Source organism: Acomys minous (genome assembly GCF_964271855.1).
Source record: "Acomys minous genome assembly, chromosome: 6".
Lineage (NCBI taxonomy): Eukaryota > Metazoa > Chordata > Mammalia > Rodentia > Muridae > Acomys > Acomys minous.
Genome location: NC_140487.1, coordinates 50,439,036 through 50,461,131, shown reverse-complemented (window position 1 = coordinate 50,461,131; position 22,096 = coordinate 50,439,036). Strand labels below are relative to the sequence as shown.

Genomic DNA, 22,096 nt, shown 5'->3' with positions numbered 1-22,096 from the left:
AATGTGGCTCCAACATTCAGGATACAGTTTTTTCTCTCCCTACTGCTGTGACCTGGTGGACACTGAAAAGGCCCCCTGTGGGCACTGACCACAGTGCAGGTGCCACCTTGCCCTGCTGGGGAGGGGAACACAGGATGTGAGTGTCAGAAAAAAAAAAAACCATCAGGAGAACAAAACGGAACTTAGACTGCAATTAGCTTTTTACACGGCAGTCTGTGGTACAGGTACTGTCAGCAGCAGAAAAATACCATTTTACCAGAGTTTAAAATCAAGTTTAAATTATGACATTCCGTGTAAATTTGTGATAGATGGTGGCTCTACTCAGTGTTCTCTACTGAAAACTAGGAAGCCCCAGACAGACTACGCTAAAGGCTATTGTAGCCAATTCTTTATTCTTTCATTCTGAGTCTTTACGAAGAATTGCAGGCTCAACCCCCCCCCCCACACACACACACATTTTAGCCAGCCCTCAGGGCTCTTAAGACTGAAGGCCCTAGAACATTTCCTGTAGTGTTGAGGGTACCAGCAGGAACTGGCTCTGTTGGTCCTACTGTCGAGATGTCTGACTCAGCCTGCAAGAAGCTCTGCTGTTAAAGTGTTGCGTCAGAGTAAGACAGAGGAACAGTGGCTCTCAGCTGCAGGTCTGTAGTAAATCATTATCTTTTGACGCAAAGTAAGGTTAAAACTTAGAACTGGCAATGAACCGGAAGAAATCGAGGATTCACAGTGAAGTCTAGAAATTAAAAAAAAAAAAAAAAAAGCCTAGTTCTTCTATTTGAAATCTGACTTGATCTTAAGGTTTTTTTTTTCCATCTTTTTTTTTTTAACTTCAAAGCCAGCTTTATCTGAAACATTGTACCGCCATGCCTTATAAAGTAAAACCTAACATGACTGAATAATGAAAAGAGGAAATACTGTAATGGTACATACTTAATAATATAGAAATCTATTTCAGTGTGTGCTCTGGACTAAACACAATAAAAGCAAGTGCTTACTAACACTGTATGCCTTTGTCACCCTATTAGTCCTCGTGATCACATCGTCAAGCGTATTCTTACATAACCCTTAGTATTTCTGTTGCTATGTGCTAATGTACATGCACATTCCCAAGAGAGCAAAGAGAGTTCTGTTTGTGCGAAACCAATTAAGATGCTGCTTCTAGTGCTTGGAGACGCAGAGCTGCAGAGACGGTTGCCATGGAAACCAATTTCCCCCCACATTTCTAGCAGAGCCAGAAACCGCTGAGTAATGTGCCTTCAGAGAAGACCTGGTGCAAACACAGCTCCCACCTTCATTTGGGCTCCATTTTAGGGGAAAAAAATTAGAAAATATGAAGAAAACCGTAATATTCCATACATGATTTATTTTTTCGATAACTTGGTATTTTATTAATCACATAAATGGGGAGTCCTGAATAAATCTTAGTTCATTTACCTTTGGTGCAAACAATGAATTTCAAAACATCTAATAGCTTCTTATTTGTATGCAGCTTTAAAAAATCTCTAGTGTATTTTTTTTTCAAAACACTACTCTTAAGTAGATGTGCTTTAAAAGTTAACTGGTACTGATCTGAGTTATTCCACAGTTTAGTTAGGAGTATAAGTACTTAAAAATTACAGACTATATATGGATTTGTTTTTAAAAATACAATTTTTGGTCATGTAAATGATTGATGTTCAGGCTTCAAAAATAGAAAACATCCTACATTACATAATTTTATTCATAGTATAACTCCTTGAAATCATAGCAAATGTAAACAGCAGAGCAAAGAACATCAAACTGCATTTTCATATACATTGAAATTTGTAGGATTATGTATGTACCATCTTTACGTGTGTAGATTTAAAAAAAAAAAGACGACAAAGTATTTCTGACCCATAGCTCATGCTTCTATGTGATTACTTGTAAAAGCAAAACTGAAGGAATTTTCCGCCCACCCCACCCCACCCCCATTACTGCAAGAGCCTCCCCATGACAGAGCCACAGTGAGAACAGTGCTGAAAATCGTCTGACCTGAGAACCCCAAACCTGTCTTACTACAACTGGTGATAAAGATGTCCACTCTTCTCATTAACACTGTACCCTGTAGGAGGTGACTCTCCAAACAGAACAGGGCCTTCCTGCTGTCTGCCTAGCCTGTATTGCAGTCTTCCTCCTCCGGAAGCAAGGCTGTCGCAGACCTTGCGTAGGTGCCTGCAAAATCAAGCTTGTGCTGCTCGTCAGACAGACGCGGGCGATGAAAAGAAAGTACGTCAGAGTGACAGCACAGCAGAGATGAATGACTGGGTGTCTTAACTCCCCTGGTCCCTCCAAAATGTCTAATATAGACAGCTTTGTGACACAGTCTTTTTGAAAGAAAAAAATTAAAATTGGCCACACACCACGTTGTTTATGTATTGTCTTGGAAACAATGTGATCTAGATTCTGCCTTGAGAAGGAGCTGGGCTTTGAGCGCTATAGCTTTACGTATCCTTTTCGGGATTTTTGTGCAGATTTACTTTCGTAGAAAAATTATGCTCTGGTAAGTTCAGGAGGCTGATACAGACTCCTTCTCTCCCATGATATTCTATGCCTAGTCTAGTAATTATGCAAGACCCCTTTGTTTGGCTAGTGCAACAAGAAAATTGAGCCCCAAACAGCTTATCATAGGAACACCGGCCTGACTTTGTGTTCAACATCAATGTCTGAGACTGGAAAGTGCAGTCAGTGTCTTGAAAAGAGCTGCAGGCTCTTCAGCTGTCACCTGATTTTAAAATAGCATCTGCATAGCTAGTTCTGTAGCCACTCTGTCCTCAGAATAGACAAATATGAGGCAGGGACTTAAAGTCTGTCAGCTGAGAGAGTGCATCAGTGAAATGACTGCCCTGCCACTGGGCAGATGCAGCTTCCATCTACCTGAGAGCGAACGGGGAAATGGATTTGTGGGAGTGACTATGTACAGCTCGAGAAATGGCCAAGGCAGCAAATAGTGTGCCAAGGCATGGTCACCATGTGGGGTGCAGGAAGAGTACAGACCGCCACAAAAAGCAGGCTCTGCGAGGGAAGTCCTGAGCTGGTGTTTGTCACAGTCTTAGAATGGCCTCATGTTTCTGTTGTCGGGGAAGAAGAGCAGGTTGCCTGCGGATGGGTTGGTCTGGTGGTGTATCTAATCACTGCTCATGTCAGTGAAGATCCTACTGCAGTGCGTGTTGACATGTGTAGAAGTCTTGGTTCGCCCATTCTACAATACCCATGTCGGGTCACACGGGCATCTTCCTTGCAGGCAGTTTCTAAGGCAGGCAATGGAAGGGAGCTGGAGCCAATCTGATCGCTCAGAGGCAGGAGATTGCTTGCTTTGTAGGTGCAGCTTCGAGGCCGCCTTCCAGAGCTGTTCTTTCCTAGGAGAACTGTCATCCACACCACCAGCCCTTCACATGGATTTGGAATCAGCATCTCGTTTGCTGATGAGCACCTCCAGCAGCCGAAGCTTCGCCTTTATGTGCTTGTATTCATTGTATTCTTCAGCCATTGGAGTACGGTCTTCCTTCTGGACATTTCTACAGGGAAACAAAGGAAAGAGGAGCTGGAGGTCACTTTCTGCCCTTTCTAGAGGACAGTATGCGTCAGGAATTTGGAAACTTGTGTGTTCCGTCAATCTAGAGTCAGTGTTGGTGATTGCCTCTTGGTATCCCCATGGGATGGATTCAACAAGCGAAAAGTGGTTTTTCTTTGGAGGTACCATGCAACTCGAGGGCTTATAAAGTTAAGCTAGAAGAGGAAGCTGGATCCCCTACAGCTGGAAATATAGATGCCTATAAGCTGGCATGTGGGAACCAGACCTGAGTCCTCTGCAAGGGTAGCAAGTGCTCTTACCTGCTCACCCAGTTAAACTTACAACCACCAATCCACACAATTTGTAGGCATTTCAAGAAGACTTAATATCCCTACTTACGGACTTGCTTTTGGAATTCAGCAACTGGTCATAGAGTGCTAAGTCTCTGTAGTTTACCGGGTAATTTTTTTATGCGCCCTTATATGCACTAGCACTGGCTTAAAGCTTATGCTGAGGTCCATGGTACTTCGTATACACAACCTCACACACCTCTCACAACAGCTTGAACAAAAAGAGCCACTGTCTGTATTCTGCTACACAAGACGCAGTTGTGGCCGGCAGTGACACTCATGGGAGGCTGATTGCAGCCACTATGACGTCCGTGTAGCAGGCATTCAATTACCCTGCTTCCTTTTCTCTTCACTATAGAGAGAGAAAAAAAATGGGCAAATGAAACCGATTTTATTCTCACCTGCCTTGCTTTGGTGAAGGATTGTAAGGCAGGGGCTCAGAAGACTACTTCCACGGAGCACTATCAGCCGGGTGAAAGGCTCTCACACTTGAGACTTTAGAGGTTATAATGGCATTGGGCCCTCATAGCTTTAAACCATGAGTGACAGTGCACTTTCTAGCATTCGTTGTGGGAAGAGCTTTGTTGAATTTCCTCCGGCCTTCCTAAATTAAACTTTTTTTGCCAGGTCTGCAACCAAGTTAATGATGTGCCTGAGGCCATCTAAAACTCCCCCCCAACCCCCCCCCACCATATTTTCTGTGCAATTCAACAAGCATATTTGACCACGTCTCCTGAATGGTGAGACCTAGTGGCACTCAGAGGAAGGATAGCAGGCTACCAAAAAGAGACTTGATACCCTATGAGCATATACAGGGGGAGGAAGTCCCCCTCAGTCACAGTCATAGGGGAGGGGAGTAAGGGGAAAATGGGAGGGAAGGAGGAATGGGAGGATACAAGGGAGGGGATAACCATTGAGATGTAATATGAATAAATTAATACAATAAAATTAAAGAAAAAACAAGCATAGGACAAAGCCTCTCATTAGGGACAGATGGAGGACGCAAGGGGAGGGGTGGAGAATTCAAATCTCTGCTCAGTCCTGGTGTAAGCTATTCCAAGACAGTTTTTTTTTCCTTCCATCAATGTGGCACCAACGCAATTTATACTTTCTTAATCCTTTTGCAGGTTCCACGATATTTAGATCATGTGAAGAATACTACACACAATATCTGAGAAAATGTAAAACTGAAAGGCATACAGAAATCAACACTTACAACAATTCATAATAAATTGACTTGTGTTGATTACTATTATTATTTTAGAAATTACTTCTTTTGTCCTTATATCCATATTTTCTAAAGAGTCTATGGTATGTGTAGGGGGCAGGAGATACAAACATTTAGGTATAAACATGTACAGATTTTGAGAAAAGTAATTATATAGTAGATCCAAGTTAGAAATCCTAAAATAAATTTATGTAATCGTTCACCTAAACTGGGACATAACCCAGTCCCAATGTCTAAGTGAATTGTTGTACTTCTTTTACATGCTCACACTCTAGGACATGGGAGCACTCTAACAAAACTGCAGGCAGTTTACCTAACTTGGATTTATGTAAAATTAATTTAGGATGGTAAAACCTAACTCCAAATGAGAACCACGGATCTACCTGTTCTATCCCTGAGCTCAGATATGATGTGAAGCAGACTCTGTGACAAAGACTTTCCCAGCAGAGCTAGGAAAAGGTAAATCAATTCCACCTGAAAACTCACTGGGTAAAAAAACAACCTAGGCACCAGGCAGAGACATTCGCAATTGCTTCTCATACACGGTTTTCATTCAGCCTTGACAACGATCATCCCAGTTGTTTTAGTGAGTGAAGCCAGGACGTAGTACAAACTGAGCCCTATCTCCAGGGCAACTTTGCATTTTCAACTGTGGTTAAACCACCATCACCACCACCACCCCAACCCCGGCCCCAAGTATCATTTTTCTCTCTTGCTTCCTGGGAAGAAATTCAATGCTGTCAATTTTGAAATTAAGCTCCGAGCTACTCATTTTAGCTAAGAACTAAATGTGACAGGTTAGCTTAGCATATCAGCAGACTCAGCACAGGTCCTGGACACTGTACAAGAAACATTTTTTTTCCTTAAATGTATAAATCTCATGGTCTCACTGAAAATCTCTGAGGGTCCCTAGGCATAAACCTGAGAACCTGGGTACAAGGAGAATGCAGCAGTGTTGCCGCTTCAGAAGCACTCTTACAGGTGGGGTCGAAGCGGACGGCCTGGGATGTAGAAGGACATGATGGGGAGGTGACAGACAGGGAGACACACGCTTACCTCCCATTTTGTCTGAAAAAGTTGTCCTCAAAATCATGAAGTTTCTTTCGGATCCTTTTCTTTTCTTCTCTCATTTCCTGAAGGGATTCCAAGAGTTCAGGTCTAAATGAGGAAGATCAATTCCAAAACAGTTAAATGTGAAGTGTTGGACGTGTAATGAGCCATGTGATGTGATAGGAACTGGGGAGAAGGAAAACAGAGCAACTCAAGTCACTGTGGGTGCTTTCCCTTGAATGCCCGCCCTCGGAAAACAGGCAAGACGCTGGGGGCGCCTTGGGGATCTTGCTCCTTATGAATGATTAGATCTTATGAAGCCCTCAGGTGCTTTGTCATATATTTTTCAAAAAGAGCAAAGTGATGTCTGTACTTGGTGTTAAACGGTGAGTTGTGGTGGATAGAGAGCCCCAGTGTCAGTCAGAGACCTTATGCTTGTTTATGCAAGATCTCAAAATTTCCTCCAATAATCTGGGATAACATATATGAGAAAATTGATAAACATGCTACCCCTTTTCTCTCCCTCCCCCTCCCACTCTTCCTCCTTCCCTCATCTCCCTCTCCTCCCTGGCCGGTTCTAGGTAAGGTTGGACTCAGCAGCTCTAAAGTGACCTGGAATTTACTAGCCCAGGCTAGCCTCAAGCTCACTCATGGCTTTAGCCTCTAGGCCCCCATCTCATTATTTTAAATCATTACTTTCTCTATATGCACGTACCCTAGGTAAATCACTTGTGGCTCTTTGACTAAACTAACTTATATGCTGTTAGTTGAATCAGGCCACTATAATGCCATTGCCCAAACAACATACATTGAAGCAGAGTGGAGATTTGAAAGGTCTGAGTCCTGGCTGCATTTCGAGGGCATTTTGTCATCCATTGGTGAAATAAATCCATCAGTATCATCTTCAATTTGGTCCAGAAAGCAATGTGCACTGCAGTCTGTTTTCAGAGTGACAGGAAGGTCTGGTTTGGGGGAGCTGTCATCTTCCGAGCCCTCCTCTTGTTCCTGGAGGTACATGGCAACCCCAATAAAACTTTGAGCAAACTCTGGAGCATGCTTCCATTATAAGTGTCATTCAGAAATTACCTAACTAACCAGATTCATATAGTTTGTCCTCTTTTTTATTAAAATGGTGGCATGAAGACAAAGTATAGAAGGCAAAGCTGGACCAAGCCAGGAGGCACATGATACCTTAATTGTGCTCTATGCCTTTAATCTCTGCTTGGCTCAAAGAAACAATGCTTCAGTATTTCATTTCATTTCATTTCTTATTTATTTATTTATTTATTTATTTATTTTATTTTAGAGACAGGGTTTCTTTGTGTAGCCTTGGCTGTCCTGGACTCGAACTCACAGCAATCCGCCTGCCTCTGCCTCCCGAGTGCTAAGATTAAAGGCATGTGCCACCACCGCCCGCAGTGCTTTTTTTTCTTTTTCAAATTATTTTAAAACTTCAGACAAAATTTGACTTTCATACAAACATTTTAAAAGTTTCTTTTTATAAGTCGAAGTAACAGTTGCCACCTATGCCCATTTTTATGAAACTTAACTGAGGCAACATAACACTCAGGACTTAGGGAGGCACAGCTGCCAGAAAACACATGTCAGCCTCCCTCTCCTCCCCCTCCCCTGCATGAGGAAGCTGAGGAAGAACAGGCTTGAAGCCGAGGCAGAGCATGGGCCTGTATACTGCTGCTCCAGAGCTTGGCCAAACACTGCGCAGAACAGGTTCTCAACAAATGTCTGGTGAACGATCTAGCAATTTAGATTTAAAAGAAAGATGCACACGTGCATATCACAGCTGGACAAAATACCAAGGAAAGCTACAAATAAGAATGTAAGATTTCAGTTTTCAAAAGTTCTTCTAACAGGCTGGAGAGAGGGCTCAGTGGCCAAGAGCACCGGCTGCTCTTTAAGAGGGCCTAGGTTCGATTCCTAGTACCCACATATCAGCTCCCAACCATCTGTAACAAGTTCCAAGAGATTCTATGCCCTCTTCGGCCCCCATAGACACTTGCATACACATGGTGCACAAACATATATTCAGGTAGACACTCACACATATATAAAATAGAAATAAATAAAATCTCTAACGTCTTACTAATTACATTCTAATGTCTGGAGAAAATTTGAAGTACTTTGATTTTTTTTTTCAGATAGCTTAACAAAACTACTCTTAGTGGCCTTGGAAAGTGAAATATCACAAATAGATATTGAAATATGATCGATCATAAATGGCAGATACTGAGCGTAATTACAAAACAATACACAGATAAGATATGAGCAGTTGGGAAAGGACCAGTGATCAATCCATATCACTGGACCCTTCATTAATCAGTTTTCCTTTTTTGATAGGGCTGTGGTTATATCTGAATTTTGACAAATAACAAGGTAAACAAGTCCATCAAAAAAATAGGTGACTATCAAAATTTTAGCCATGATGCTACAATGGTGACCTGAAAGTGAAAAGGAAAGTCCATAGTAGGGTTTTAGCTTGAAACCACCAGTCAACAATTACTAATTGATGACTTAACACACCCTTTATACCATCATAGAAATGATGACTTAAAGGGTGTGTTCCCCACATGCATCAGTGACAGAGTGGATAGGGTATCTGGTTTGCTGAAATATAGAATCTACATTTATCTTACTTTATATATCTTAATAATAGTATAAAAAGCAGTTGGAAAGTTCAAGTTCTATAAATAGGTTAGGAAAAAGGAAAAACTGGATCCACAGACAAGCATCAGGGGATCACGTGACCCCTCAGTACAGTGGGCTTTATATTTAAAAATAAGAAATAACATGCCAAGATGCCAGGCAATGGATAGGAGGATATTAGATGAGGAGTTTATTAAATGAGCATGGGGAGAGAAGGAAAGGGGGGGGGTACCCCAGACAGAGAGACAGAGAGACAGAGAGAGACAGAGACAGAGACAGAGACAGAGGAAGAGAGGAAGAGGTAAGAGAGGGAGAAGCAAGGTAGGTCTGTCCTTTTATATACTTGGCAGGGTGATACCCCCATGGCAGGTAGGCAATGACATCACAGGTAGGCAATGACATCACAGGTAGGCAATGACATCACAGGTAGGCAATGACATCACAGGTAGGCAATGACATCACAGGTAGGCAATGACATCACAGGTAGGTGGACTGAAGCAGAATCCTAACAGTGGGAATTATGAAGTGGTGGGTAATAGACAGGAGGTGTCAATGAGGTGATTATAGCCCCTAGGTATCTGTAATATCTAGAGACATCTTTTTGTTGTCACAGTTAAAGAGGGGATGGTAGCAACTTGTGGGTGGCAGGCAGGAATGCTAGGAAACATCTCCCAGCAGTTATCCTGATCCAGTGCCAACAGAATAAGGCTGAGAGTCTGCCTAGTGAATGTCTAAAGTAAACTTGGCATAGACTGACAGTCACACAGGTGAGGATTTGGAGGACTGAAAGGGCCTCTGCCATCAGGCAAAGGCCTGGCATTTGGTCTACTGTCTTGGCAAAAACATAGCCAGGATAAAATTGGCTCTAGAGAGAACCAGATAAACTGACCTATGTGTTTACAGCAGAGCCAGTGGCTGTTGAGGGGCCTGAAAGCCACATTCCAAGGGGGAGCAGTAGGAACTTGGAGAAAAGATGTCTAAGCAAGGAGCTGAGTGGGAGGAAATGGCATGTGACAATACATGTGCGGCAGAGCCATAAAGGGAAGAAGCCATATGTGTGTTCCCTGGCCTTCCTGGGGGTAAAGCCAAATGTGTGTGTAGAATGTAAGGAGCTATGCCAGCTACAAAATGTAAGTTTTCCCTGTGATTACTTTACATTAATCAAACTAACACATTCTAAAATTATCTTATATAATTGTATTGTATTTTGTAACGAAAGCTGATTAGAAAACTGTTAATATGGTAGCTACTTTTGATACTGAGCTCAAGTAATAGGCAGCCTAGCTTTCCCACTGCTCTGGAAGCCTCAGTCTTGAGACTAGAATCCTATTTAAATGTATTTCAGAGGGCGCCTGGAGAAGAAGGAAAATTCTCCAGGCTTATTGTGGGTTGGAGGTCTTCAGGACCTTTAGAAGTTGAGCTGGTTTCTTCCAAGAAGCAAGTATAACTGGGGATAAGTTTTTTAAAAAATCACCTAGACTTGGTCTTTTTTTTTTTTTTTTAAATCTCCAACACACTACAGTGTAAATGGTAATAGAACAACTGTATTATGTGTTAGCATGTATCAAGAGCTCTGTCTTTTTAGAACAAAATGAACCAAAGGCAGCAGTATTTATAAAAGCAATGTAACCATTGCAAAATTACTGGTAATTCTGAGCATAATGTGAGCCAGTGGGCAATCAGCCACAGCCAAAATATTCTTCTAAAAAAAAACATTGTTAAAGAATAAGAATGGGTAGAGTGTCTGTGTCCAAGGAGAGCATCATTAGTCTATCTACCGTTCATTTAATGAGGCAACTATTAAGAGTGTCACATCTTGCAGGTTATTCAAGAGCATGTTTTCACCTGGTAAGTCCATTATATGCTGCTGAGAGAAGTATACTAATTTTCATATACAAACTATCCAAATTTCTTCAATTATCACAATTCAGCTCCTCTGTAAAACTGCCAGATGGACAAAGCTTGTTGCCTTTCATTGATATCGAAGCATATTGAAGGAAAATAGCTGTGATTTTAATGATATAATACAGCACACTGGCCCTGATGTTCCAGTATGGCACTCATAATTCAGATACTATTTAGTAACGTGATTATCGAGCACAGTCTGTCCAATACATTGAAACTGGAAATTGTAGTGTGGATTACCTTAACTGCAGCAAGAAAATGAAGCTTTCAACTGGTCATCCTCAATAGATTATTCTAAGATAATCATTTTTAACCATAGGAGATAAATGACCTCCCTCAGCATAGAATGTCACAGAAATATGACAGGTAGGAACTCTTTTTTGTTGTTGTTGTTTTGTTTTGTTTTGTTTTTGTTTTTTGAGACAAGGTTTCTCTGTGTACCCTTGGCTGTCCTGGACTCTGTAGACCAGGCTGGCCTCAAACTCACAGCGATCCACCTGCCTCTGCCTCCCAAGTGCTGGGATTAAAGGCGTGAGCCCCCACACCCGGCGACAGGTGGGAACTCTTAAAACTTACTTCTGCGTTTGGATTTCAGTTTTTCTCTTTGGCCATAAAGAAGTCCTTTAAAAAGTAAACACACACACACACACACACACACACACACACACACACACACAAAACAAAAACAAAAAAAACAAAAACAACAACAGCAAAAAAAACAAAGTGAGAAACAAAACAGACTCTGAAATCAAAGTAAAAACAAAACAGAACAAATTAACAAAGAGGAGAATGGAAGGAGATTGGCAAGGTTCTGACACAGATAGGATGGGAGTGGTCACAGCTGGTTTGTTTGGGTAGCTACTGATTCGGAGGAAATTCTACTAGAACTATACCACCCAAGGGCTGTAGTCACACAGAGTAGGGTTAGCAGGGTAGTAATAGCACCAAGCTCTTCACCTTTATCTCCTTGAAGAAGGAAGCAGTTTCGCCCTCGATAATTGGCTGTAGCAAAGGGCTTCTCCGTTTGCTGGAGGGGGAACCCTGTGACAAGCATTAACAAACAGGTTATGTTATAAACCTCCTTTTCCTTGCCTTACAGCTTTTGGTGATCTCTTTGACCATACCAGTGTTCACTATTGTATTTTAACTACATTTTATAACCATTTCCCACCAAAAGCTCCCAAGCAAACCCAATACAGTCAAGGTTCTTTTCCAAGTGATCTTCCCTTCAAAGCCCATGGCCTCAAATCAGAGGACAGAGTAGAGTAAGAAGGCACAAGCTTCTTCATCTTTTTCTTTTTCTTTTTCTTTTCTTTCTTTCTTTTTTTTTTTTTTTACCACCCAAACTCAGGAATCCCCTAAGGAAAGTATTTACCCTGTCACCTTCTCCCTAGACCCAGTAACTACACCTAACTGTGATGAGCAAAGGCAAGTGGCTCAAGGTCACAGCATGTAAAGGTTATGGAACTTCTCTGTTCTGCATTCACCCTATCAGGAACCCTAAGTCTCCCTAGCTGGTGGAAGACAATGACTTCTTACATTAAGTCATTTTCTTATTGTGCAGGAACTTTACAGAATAGTGACATTCTTTAGTTGCACCTGCCTAGAGTCTCTAGGCTGTCTCTTATTCATAAAAATAAGTGCAATATTAAAAGAAACATGAAAAAATATGATAGCATACTCTAGGCCTGGAAATGAAGAAATGAATAATAATATTAATTGAAGCACTAAATAGGAACAGCAGCTAAAGAGAGTAAACATCTTAGACTTGATATCAAACCAAGGCTGTGACAGCAAATGGGACGAGGGCGCTGGGTCAGGCAATGCTTCTCGCAGACATGGACAGGCGCTAACATCCCAACTACATCTAGCCTGGGGAGGAAATTCTCAGGCTGGCTAAGGAAAGGTAGAAGGCTGTCAGTGTTAAAATTCTTCCGACAACCAGAGAGAAACTGCTCTTCCTCCCTGACAAGTTCAAATCCAGGTGCTAGCACTAGTTATATCCCAGGCTGGTAGCCATGGTAGGCAGCTTCCCAACCACTTGCTTACCTCTCTCTCCTTCCACTTCCTCTCCACCCCCATAGCCTCCAAAACAAGGACTTTCTCAGGGGAATTCTTTAGAGGGCCCTCCTTGGGTCAGTTTCTTGGGGGAACAGTGCCTCTAGTGAGTGGGGCGACTGTAAACATATAGCCCGAGGAGAGAAGTGCTCTTTGGAAGGAAGAGCCTGGAGAAAGCCCACCCCTACGCTACCCTGTGCTCTGTCTCTAAGGAATGGGTTTAGGTGTTGGCCCTATGTGTGCCAGAGGAATGGAGATATGGTGAAGTCATTCCTCAGGCGGTAAGGTTGTGGATATGAATGGCTGATTCATCTATCTCAGCCTGATCTTTATTGAAAATGAATGTTAGGATCCTATTAGCGTAAGTGGGTCTCCTCCAACAGAAAGGGGGCAGCTAATAATCATAATGATGAGTATATGCTTTAGGGTCTGTGCTGTTTAGTCTTTATTCAATTTGATACATCTAGAGTTGCCTGAGAGGGGGGAGCCTCAATTGAGAAAATGCCTCATTAGATTGGCCTGGAACACATCTGGGAAGCATTTTCTTGATTGATGTGCGAGAGCCTAGCCTACTGTAGGAAGTGCTACCCCTGGGCAGCTGGTCCTGGGTTGTATTAGAAAGCAGGCTGAGTAAGCCAGGGAAAATAAGCCAATAAGTAATGTTCCTCCATGGCCTCTGTTCAAATTCCTGCCTCCTGGTTCCTTCCTTGAGTCCCTTTCCTGACTTCCATTCAAGACATACTATAAACTATAAGCTGAAGTAAACCTGTTCTTCCCCTAGTTGCTTCTCTGGTCATGCATTCATCACAGCAGTAGTTGGAACCTAACAAGGATAGGTGCTCTTAGCATAGCCATGGGCTGCCAACAGGAAGGGGAAGACTGTACTCACAATGATGGGGACAGTGGTGGCCCGGGACAGGATCTGTTTCACTAGTCGGTACCTATCATACAGAGGCTTCATAATCTGACGCTCAGTCTTTGTCACCTGAAAAGCAAGAACAAGAGAAGTGAGAAGCTGGCTCCCAGCTCATTCTGCCCCTTGTCCCCAGAATGCTCTGGGCTTTTGTGGCCCAAGAGACTATACAGATGATACAATTTTTAAAGTTTTAAAACCTGATAATATTTAGTAAGTACATTAAAAATACTGCAGATTTACACTGCAGATCGGTGGAAATCACCCTCCTAGGATACTTTCTGTCTATCCATGAATAAAGTGTTACATACTCAGCCACTATGATAATTCTAAAACCGCTATTTAAAACTCAAGGTAGCATGACTGTAGACATGGCTCAGTGGTTAAAAACAGTGCCTGCTCTTCCAGAGGACCTGGGTACAATGCCCAGCATTCACATAGCAGATCACAATCATCTGTAACCAGTCTTAGGGGATCCAATGCCCTCCTCTGGCCTCTGGGGGCTCCAAGTATGCATGTGCTGCACAAGCATACATGTAGGCAAGATGCCCAAAGCCATAAAAGAAGTAAATAAAATTTAAAACAGCCCTCCAAGCAACAAACAAGCATACATTCCTCTCTGTGTAAGGACCCAGCAGACACAGTTGCTGAGCCTGCTGACCTGAGCCTGCTGTTCAGAACCCATATGTAGGAGAGAATTGGCTTCCTCGAGTTGCCTTCTGACCTCTATATGCTGTCTTGTGCCTCCTCCCAATAAATAAGTAAATGTAAAGGAAATCCAAGAAACTCAAGGTTCCAAATATCCAAATGGTTCACTCTCTAGGGAGAGCCGAGGGCCCAAGGAAAGGGGCAAGAGTTTCTATTATAGAGCTCACTACATGGCACTGTAATCAACTTATGTGAACGAATTTCTTCCACATGAAACTGTTTCCTCTTAAAAGTATGATTCTGGCAGACAGAGCGTATTCAAGGAACATTAGTTGCTGGAATCCATCGGATGATTCATTCTCATTTTCTTCATCAGGCACACCCGCTCAAAATTTCTAAGCAGTAGGAAGGAATCCAGTTTCCTTGTACTGGATTTGACTTCTCCCCTCCTGCACTGCAGTTCAAACTCCAGAGATAGACTAAGTTACCTGATGCCTAATTCTGTGCAATTCCCTCTGCACCGAAGGGGCTTTCTCTCTCCTTCATTTGGAATTGGCAGATCAGAAGCCAACTTGGCACAGCCCTCTTTCCTTGTGCCCCATCTTGAAATAATGATCCTGACCTTCACACCACCACTTGTGCTGGCTTTAGGCCAGTTTGACACAAACTAGTCATTTTGCAAGATAGAACCTCAGTCTAAATCTAAATGCCCCTGCCAGCTTGGTCCATGGGCAAGCTTGTGGTACATTTTCTCCATGATTGATGGGTGTGGTGGTTTGAAAGAAAATGGCCTGCCCCCACTCATAGGGGGTGGCACTGTTAGGAGGTGTGACCTTTTTGGAGTAGGTGTGGCCTTGTTAGAGGAAGTATGTCACTGGGTGGGGGTGGGGATGGGGATGGGGGCTTTGAGGTCTCAGATGCTCAAGCCAGACCTAGTGTGGCATTATCTTCCTGCTGCCTGTGGAGCCAGAGGTAGAGCTCTCAGCTACTTCTCCAGCACCACATCTACCATGATTCTTGTGACACCATGCTTCTTGCATAACAATAGTGGACTAAACCTCTGAACTGTAAACTAAGTCCCAAGTAAATGTTTTCCTTTACAGGAGTTTCTGGGGCCATGGTGTCTCTTCATAGAAATAAAACCCTAACTAAGACAGAAAGAAGGTCAATTCATTGTGGATAGCACCATCAAGGACTGGTGGTCCTTGATACTGTAAGAGAGCAGGATGGACAGCATTCCTCCATGGCCTCTGCATCCTCGCCTGCCTCTAGGTTCCTGCCTTGACTGAGTTCCTGCCCTGACCTCCCTTCATGAGGCACTATAAAATGAAATAAACCCTTTCCTCTCCAAGTGGCTTTTGGTCCTGGTATTTATCACAGCAATAGAACCCTAACAAAGACACTTGATGCTTATAAATGCCTTGTGGTTTCAAACACTTTTATATTCGTAAACATTTACATGGTAAGTGTTCACACACGTATGTCCTTATTTGCTACATAATCTGTTGAGCTCAGGGCTTATATGTTTTCGTATCCTGAGTAGCTATTTTAGTAACTCAGCCAATGAATACATCCTGTACATATCTTCTGTGTTAGTGAATGGATATTTCAAACCTATCTAGGTATGCCCAACACAGAGCTATTTCCTTTCACTACCTCAATGCACAATAAAGTCTTTTTAGAATTGGTCGCTGGGCTTTTGCATTCTATTACCATTCAATGAATGAGAAAGCGAGAGTTTCTCAGGTAGGAAATGGCATAAGATATGCAGCTTTACCATTTATCTCAAAGTCTTGGAAGATTCAACTTCAAGGACAATTCTGGGTTATGTAAATGTGTTGTTCTGTGTGGCTTTTGTGTCTGCCTTTCTCAACATGGCCAACAGTAAATCCCTTTGGATAAACTTTCACAAGCTAGCATGGCACTGCAGAACATTGTGGATTTCCCACTGGCTAGCATACATAACAATCCATTCCATTGTCAGCAATGATAACAATCTTTCCTTTCACCTTCATCATGGCAGTTTTAAGGATTGTTGACATGCTTCTGATTCTAGGATGCGTCATATCAAATGGAATTTTAAAATTAGTCACTTCATTAAAAATGAGTGTCAGGACAGCAAGGTGACTCAGAGGTCATTTCACATGAAATAACAGATCTCATTGTGATACCACTATAATCCTATTATAACACCTAACATGCCAACGCTGCTAGTAAGGGCATGACATTCTGGTGAGCCATTTGGCACATGTGTGAATTTACAGCCCATTCATCATTTACCTACACATGTGTATACCAAACACACCAGTCAACAGAATTCTCTGTGTATCACTTTCTGATGGTAAGCTGACGAAGTCAGTTTAGAAAATAGTTGGTGGCTCATAATTACTTGAAAATAACTTTAGGCCAAACATGATATATATGCCATCTCTTCAAAATTCTTTTTCTCCTCTTTCAAAACCATAGTTTAAATTTAAGTGGATGTGCTGAATAGCTTTGCAGTGTGTGGAAAGAGATTCTTATTAAGATGGGGTTTTGTTCTGTTTTGTTTTGTTTTTTAATGCAGACCAAAACAACAGTAGCCAGTGTGGTGGCACAAGACTTTAGGTTCCAGAGCTTAGGAAGTGGAGGCAAGTGGATCTCTGTGAGTTCATGGCCAGGCTGGTCAACAAAGCAAGATCCAGGGCTGCATAGTGAGACTCTGTCTCAAAGCAAAACAAACAAAAAGCCATAAACATGAGACAGAGAGATCAGGGAGAGAGCAGCACTCCCACCCTGTCATCAACTCGATACAGAAACAGTGCCACTGTTCACTTCCTACCTTGCTTTCGATTACTCTAAAAGATCAGATACTGTTTTAAAATGCCAAGGGGACACTACCAATAATTATTTACATTTAACTAGAGGTAGGTCCTGAGTAGAAATCACAAAGCCCAGATAAAAACAGCCCAGTGTACCTGCCTTTATGTTGGGAGGGTTTTCTATTAGCCTCAAGCAAACCTTTTCTACAATTTGGTTGAAGTTACTTGAATGTCGAGGTGAACGGAAAACCATATTTACTTTGATGACAAAGACAAAATGAGAGCCATAGAGTCAGAGCTAGAAAAGCCTTGTTCTTCAGGGGTTAAAACAAAGCACTGAGAGGGCAATGCTTTCCCAAGAAAAGAGAACTTAGGTGAGAAGTGGATGTACCAACTCCCAGGCCAGTTTTCTTTCTGCTCACAATACATCAGACCTGGATGAAGCTGCAGCTGGCAGTAAGAGGATGACTTATTTTAACTGCTGCATTCTTGGCCCATTAACTTAGAAAATGGCAACTCTCCTATAAGTTAAGAATAGTAGGATGCTTGTGTAAAGATCAGGAAGTCCACAACAGGTAACCAGAGGAGAGTGTTTATATATAGATATGTAATTCTAATGTTAACTTGGCTGTACTTAATGCTGTGTTAGTCAACATGGTTTTGAAACCCAGAGTTAACGTATCCCAAATGAAGGAAATAATCAAGAAAAAGCCAGAAGCAGAGGTCAAACAACCTATTCTCTCCCCTTCCATGTTTCTTTTGAATGGCGATATGAGGGCTTCAATTATTTGTTATATTTTTCTGCGACATAGTTTTTTTAAAGATTTTCAACACTCCTGTTGAAAAGTGTATGCTTTAATAAAAGCTCACGGAGAATGATGAGACCACTTGTTTTTGTACGTCACACATGTCCACCCACAGAGAGCTAGCTCTGTTAAAACAAACGGCTTTGCTGAGCACTGTGTAGCACATGACTGTTTGGCTATGATCCTGATGCTCAATGGCCTGTTAAATTGGAATCTGCAGACTTAGAAAAATGCGTGAGTTCTGAACATCTACTCTATGAGATAAAGGTACTTAGAACAACAGCCTGGCATTGGAAATATATGTATTTTTTTTTTTTTGTCTAATTGTATTTATAGGTTAGGGTTAACTATAGCACAAATCTAAAAAAAAAAAAAATCAAAGTTTTCTTTGATTTTCAGGCTAGCTGTTTATGAAGGGAAGTTTTCTTTCTTTCTTTCTTTCTTTTTTTTTTTTTTCCTGAGGTTAGAGCATTGGATTCCAGCAAGAGGCAGAGAGATCTGAGATCAGTGAAAAATAACATTAATATTTGTTCTCTACCCTGTGAGATACTTAAGTCTTGATCTATCTGAAAGAGAATAAGGCAAGACAAAAGACTAACGCTTTGTATATGTAATAACAGACAGGTAAAAAGAGTACACTCTTTGCACCACTGTAATCGTGTCATGTCAAGCAGGCAGGAAAGAGGAACCATGGGATTGTAGTGGCAGTGAGAGCTGTCATTAACTATGCAACCCCAAAGCTGCTATTTACTTCCTCTGTTTTGAGTTTACACAGTCAGTATATGTATAAATGTCTCTGTGTGTCTCTAATCTCTTTACTGCCAAGACAACCCAAAACAGATATCTCTCAACCAAGTACCAAAAGTTCAAGTGGTTACTTAAACAGCCCCAGGTCAGCCAAGCAAGTTCAGCGTTCCTACATTTCTGAGCCTCACAGTGTCACAGAGTCTGCACTGGGGATTGAAGGACAGATGGGAAGAAAATCTTCCCAACTTAAAGACACACACACACACACACACACACACACACACACAATCACAAACCTAACAACAAAATCCCAACACCTCCACCACACAAACTAGTGACCCAATAGGTAAGATTGTTCCAATTAGAGTGCAGCTGTGTGCTCTCCAGGGTGGGAGGCGCAGGCCAGGAAGTCAAAGGAGTCAGTCCGTATTCTAACTACAATCCACAGAAGCGGAAGAAGTATGCAAAGGGGGAAACAGTGTCACTGAAGCCTCCTGGTGGCCACAAATTCTACGCTTAGGATTCTAAGCTTCTGTGGCACAGGGGCTCTATCTGTTCAAGGCAGTTCAGCTCTGCCTCTCCCCACCCTGACTACTCCAGTACCGAAAGACAAAATTTCACAATCCTTGAACTCTGGAGCACTTACTCTTTGGTTCAGTGCCTTATTAAAAAAAAAAAAACTGAAACAAAACTTGGCTGAAACATGAACATTATCCTAGAGTTCCAGTACTTTTCCACTGCAAGAACAGTCCAGCAAAATGAATCAGTGCCCAGACCAGAATTTTACTTACACACACACACACACACACACACACACACACACACACACACACACTGATATATTGAGAACCAAAATGCAATTTAGGATGCCTTCTGTGGAAACTCCCTGGGCTTACGCTGTGTGACAGGTTCTGTGCCGGCCACTGAGGATTAGGTTCACTGTTAAGTAAACAACACCCAGAATCCTCACCTCCCACGAAACACATGATTGGGGGGTTAGCTCTGTGGAAGAACGTCTGCCTATCTCCTGAAGAACCTCTGCCTATCTCCTGAAGAACCTAGTTTGATACCGTGACTTGTTTTAAAAAGAGTTTAATATATCATTCTAGAAGCTTCCATATTAAAAAGAACATCATTCAGAAGAAAAGATTACATTTATTAAATTAGTAGTTAGGACAGAGTTGAAGAGTCCTGCTTTTGGGGTCTTCATAAAAAAGAAAAAATCTGTGAATCTAAATTTCATGCTTCCATATACCTGCCTGTAGGAATTGCTGTTGTTCCTGCATTTTTTCTTGCCAACTGAACAGAAGACTATAAAGAGTATAAACGTTGGCTATGTCCTGCAGCACAGTCCCTTCATAATACGGTTATGGAAGCCTAGCATCAGCTGCAGCATATAGGTACTGACTTGGGCAGGAGGTCTCCTTACTTCAGAAATTTAACATCTTCATACTCCCCCCTTCACCTCTCCTCCCCTTCAGCAGAACACTAGAGACTTAAGTCTAGTTGCAGACTAACTTTTGTTGAAATTCAGACATGTTCAAGACCTGATTCAAGACTCAATGTCTAACAGAACTCTACTGGCCAAGCCTTCAAAACACTTAAGTATGGCATGAATATACAATAGGCTGCCTGTCTAGTACAAGGGGGGAAAAAAAGCATGTATTAGAGCTTCTATTTCCTGGATGGAACTAAATTGTAGAAACATTCCAAACCAGACAACTGACCCCAGTGAGGTTTGGTGCATCACATACCGGCCGCCCGTGGATGCTTTCATAGTATAGCAGGGCTTTCTGCAGAGCCACTTTCTCATTAGCAATCTGGTCCTTGGTCATATCCTGTATAAACACAGTGGTGAGAAATCAAACATGGGGACAGCATTTGTGCATACTCTAACTTCTCAGTTTAGCCACATTCCTCTAAAGGAAGAGTTAAAATGCACTGTTCAAAGCTCACCTAGGAATGAGGGCCTCTTGACTTCCCACCAGAAACATAGAGTGCAGTGCACCATTGTCATGGGCTGCCAGGAACACTCACATGGCAGGAAAGGCACAGTGAAGATGTAGACTGAGCTTAACGGACCCGGCAATACCTCAGTTATAGGCTACATGCTCCTAGAGGTTTGATTGTAATCCCTCTGCTTAGAGACTCAAGCCATGTATTAACGTCAATCAGTTCACTTATTTATTTACTTAATGTGCATCAGCGGTCTTTTGCCTGAATGTATGTCTATGTGAGGGTGTTAGGACCCCTGGACTGAAGTAACAGATAGTAAGTAGGGAGCTGCCATGTGGGTGTTGGGAATTGAACCCTGGTCCTCTGGAAGAGCAGCCAGTGTCCCTATCCGCTGAACCATCTCCTCAGCCTCAATAAGTTTATTTTACAAAGAGTCAATAGAACAATCTACTTTCCGTTTATAGTCAGAAACCAGAGTACCCACCGTTAAAACACTGCATCTTTCATACGCTTCTCCACACGGGTGGGAAGCTTTAAAAGATATCATTGTGCTTGTGGGGCTCATCTGACATGCCCTAATCCCTTGGTCTCTTCCCCCTTTTCACCGGGCTTTATGTTGTAATGCCAGGAGACAGCAGCAGAGCCCAGTATGTCCTAGCTGGAAAGTGAGCTGAGCAGATGATAAGTGTGGTAAAGGTATCAACACCAATCTGTGTGGCCCGTGTTTGCTCCGTGTTGGCTGCCCTGAGGGCAGATGCCTCAGGCTCTCTAACAGCATCACACCTTAATGTCCTCAGGACGGCTGGCCTCCACTCGCTTCTCCTGGAGCTTCCTCTGTATGCAGTCCAGTGTGGCCTCAACGCTGGGCCTGATGGCTTTATCTGCCAGATCATGTTTCTTCTCATCCTCTTTTTCCAGTTGAGAACCAAAACTCTTGGGAAGCGTGTTGCTTCGTTGCCTTGTCCTAGGGGTGAGGTCCTCTTCAGAGATCTTTAGTTTTGACTCTAGGCAATTAGATTTAGAAACAGAGATACATAAGACTGAGGTCTGCTGAACACACACTGATTTGACGGTCATGGTGATAACTGCTTAGCCATGTCTTTTTTTTTTTTTTCTTTTTTTTCTGGATAGAATTGAAATTATAGTATAAGTGGAAATCCCTGGATCATTACATAAACCAAACTGTAATACACTCTTCCTGGATCTTCAGAAATGTTTCCCAAACTCTAATCCTTGGGACAGTTTTAGATTTTAGCACCTGACTTGTGGCTTCCTTGGCTTAGCATCTGATGTCGGCAATGGACAGAAGCATTTCAAATGCATTCCCTTCGCACACATAGATGGGCTGATCTAAAGCCAGACAGCGGCCACTGCTTTTCATCCAATCTGCATACCCAATCTAATCATTGCATCTAATCATTGCTGTGACTCTCCTTAAGTA

At 42.3% G+C, this 22,096-nt stretch overlaps 1 protein-coding gene across 2 annotated transcripts in view; it reads right to left on the bottom strand.

Moving 5' to 3' along the window:
* Nucleotides 1–1,345: 1,345 nt before the first annotated feature.
* Nucleotides 1,346–22,096, bottom strand: part of FAM13A (family with sequence similarity 13 member A) — an 86,189-nt gene continuing 65,438 nt past the window's right edge. The window contains exons 12-18 of one of the 2 annotated variants that reach the window (XM_084786983.1): nt 21,439–21,659; nt 20,427–20,537; nt 13,674–13,769; nt 11,684–11,767; nt 6,969–7,165; nt 6,167–6,268; nt 1,346–3,536 (exon numbers count right to left, since the gene is read on the bottom strand). In XM_084786983.1, coding sequence (XP_084643109.1) covers nt 3,410–3,536; nt 6,167–6,268; nt 6,969–7,165; nt 11,684–11,767; nt 13,674–13,769; nt 20,427–20,537; nt 21,439–21,659 — 938 coding nt within the window. In that variant the 3' untranslated portion in view covers nt 1,346–3,409. The remainder of the gene's footprint in view (nt 3,537–6,166; nt 6,269–6,968; nt 7,166–11,683; nt 11,768–13,673; nt 13,770–20,426; nt 20,538–21,438; nt 21,660–22,096) is intronic. The other variant, XM_084786984.1, reaches the window with a different exon arrangement.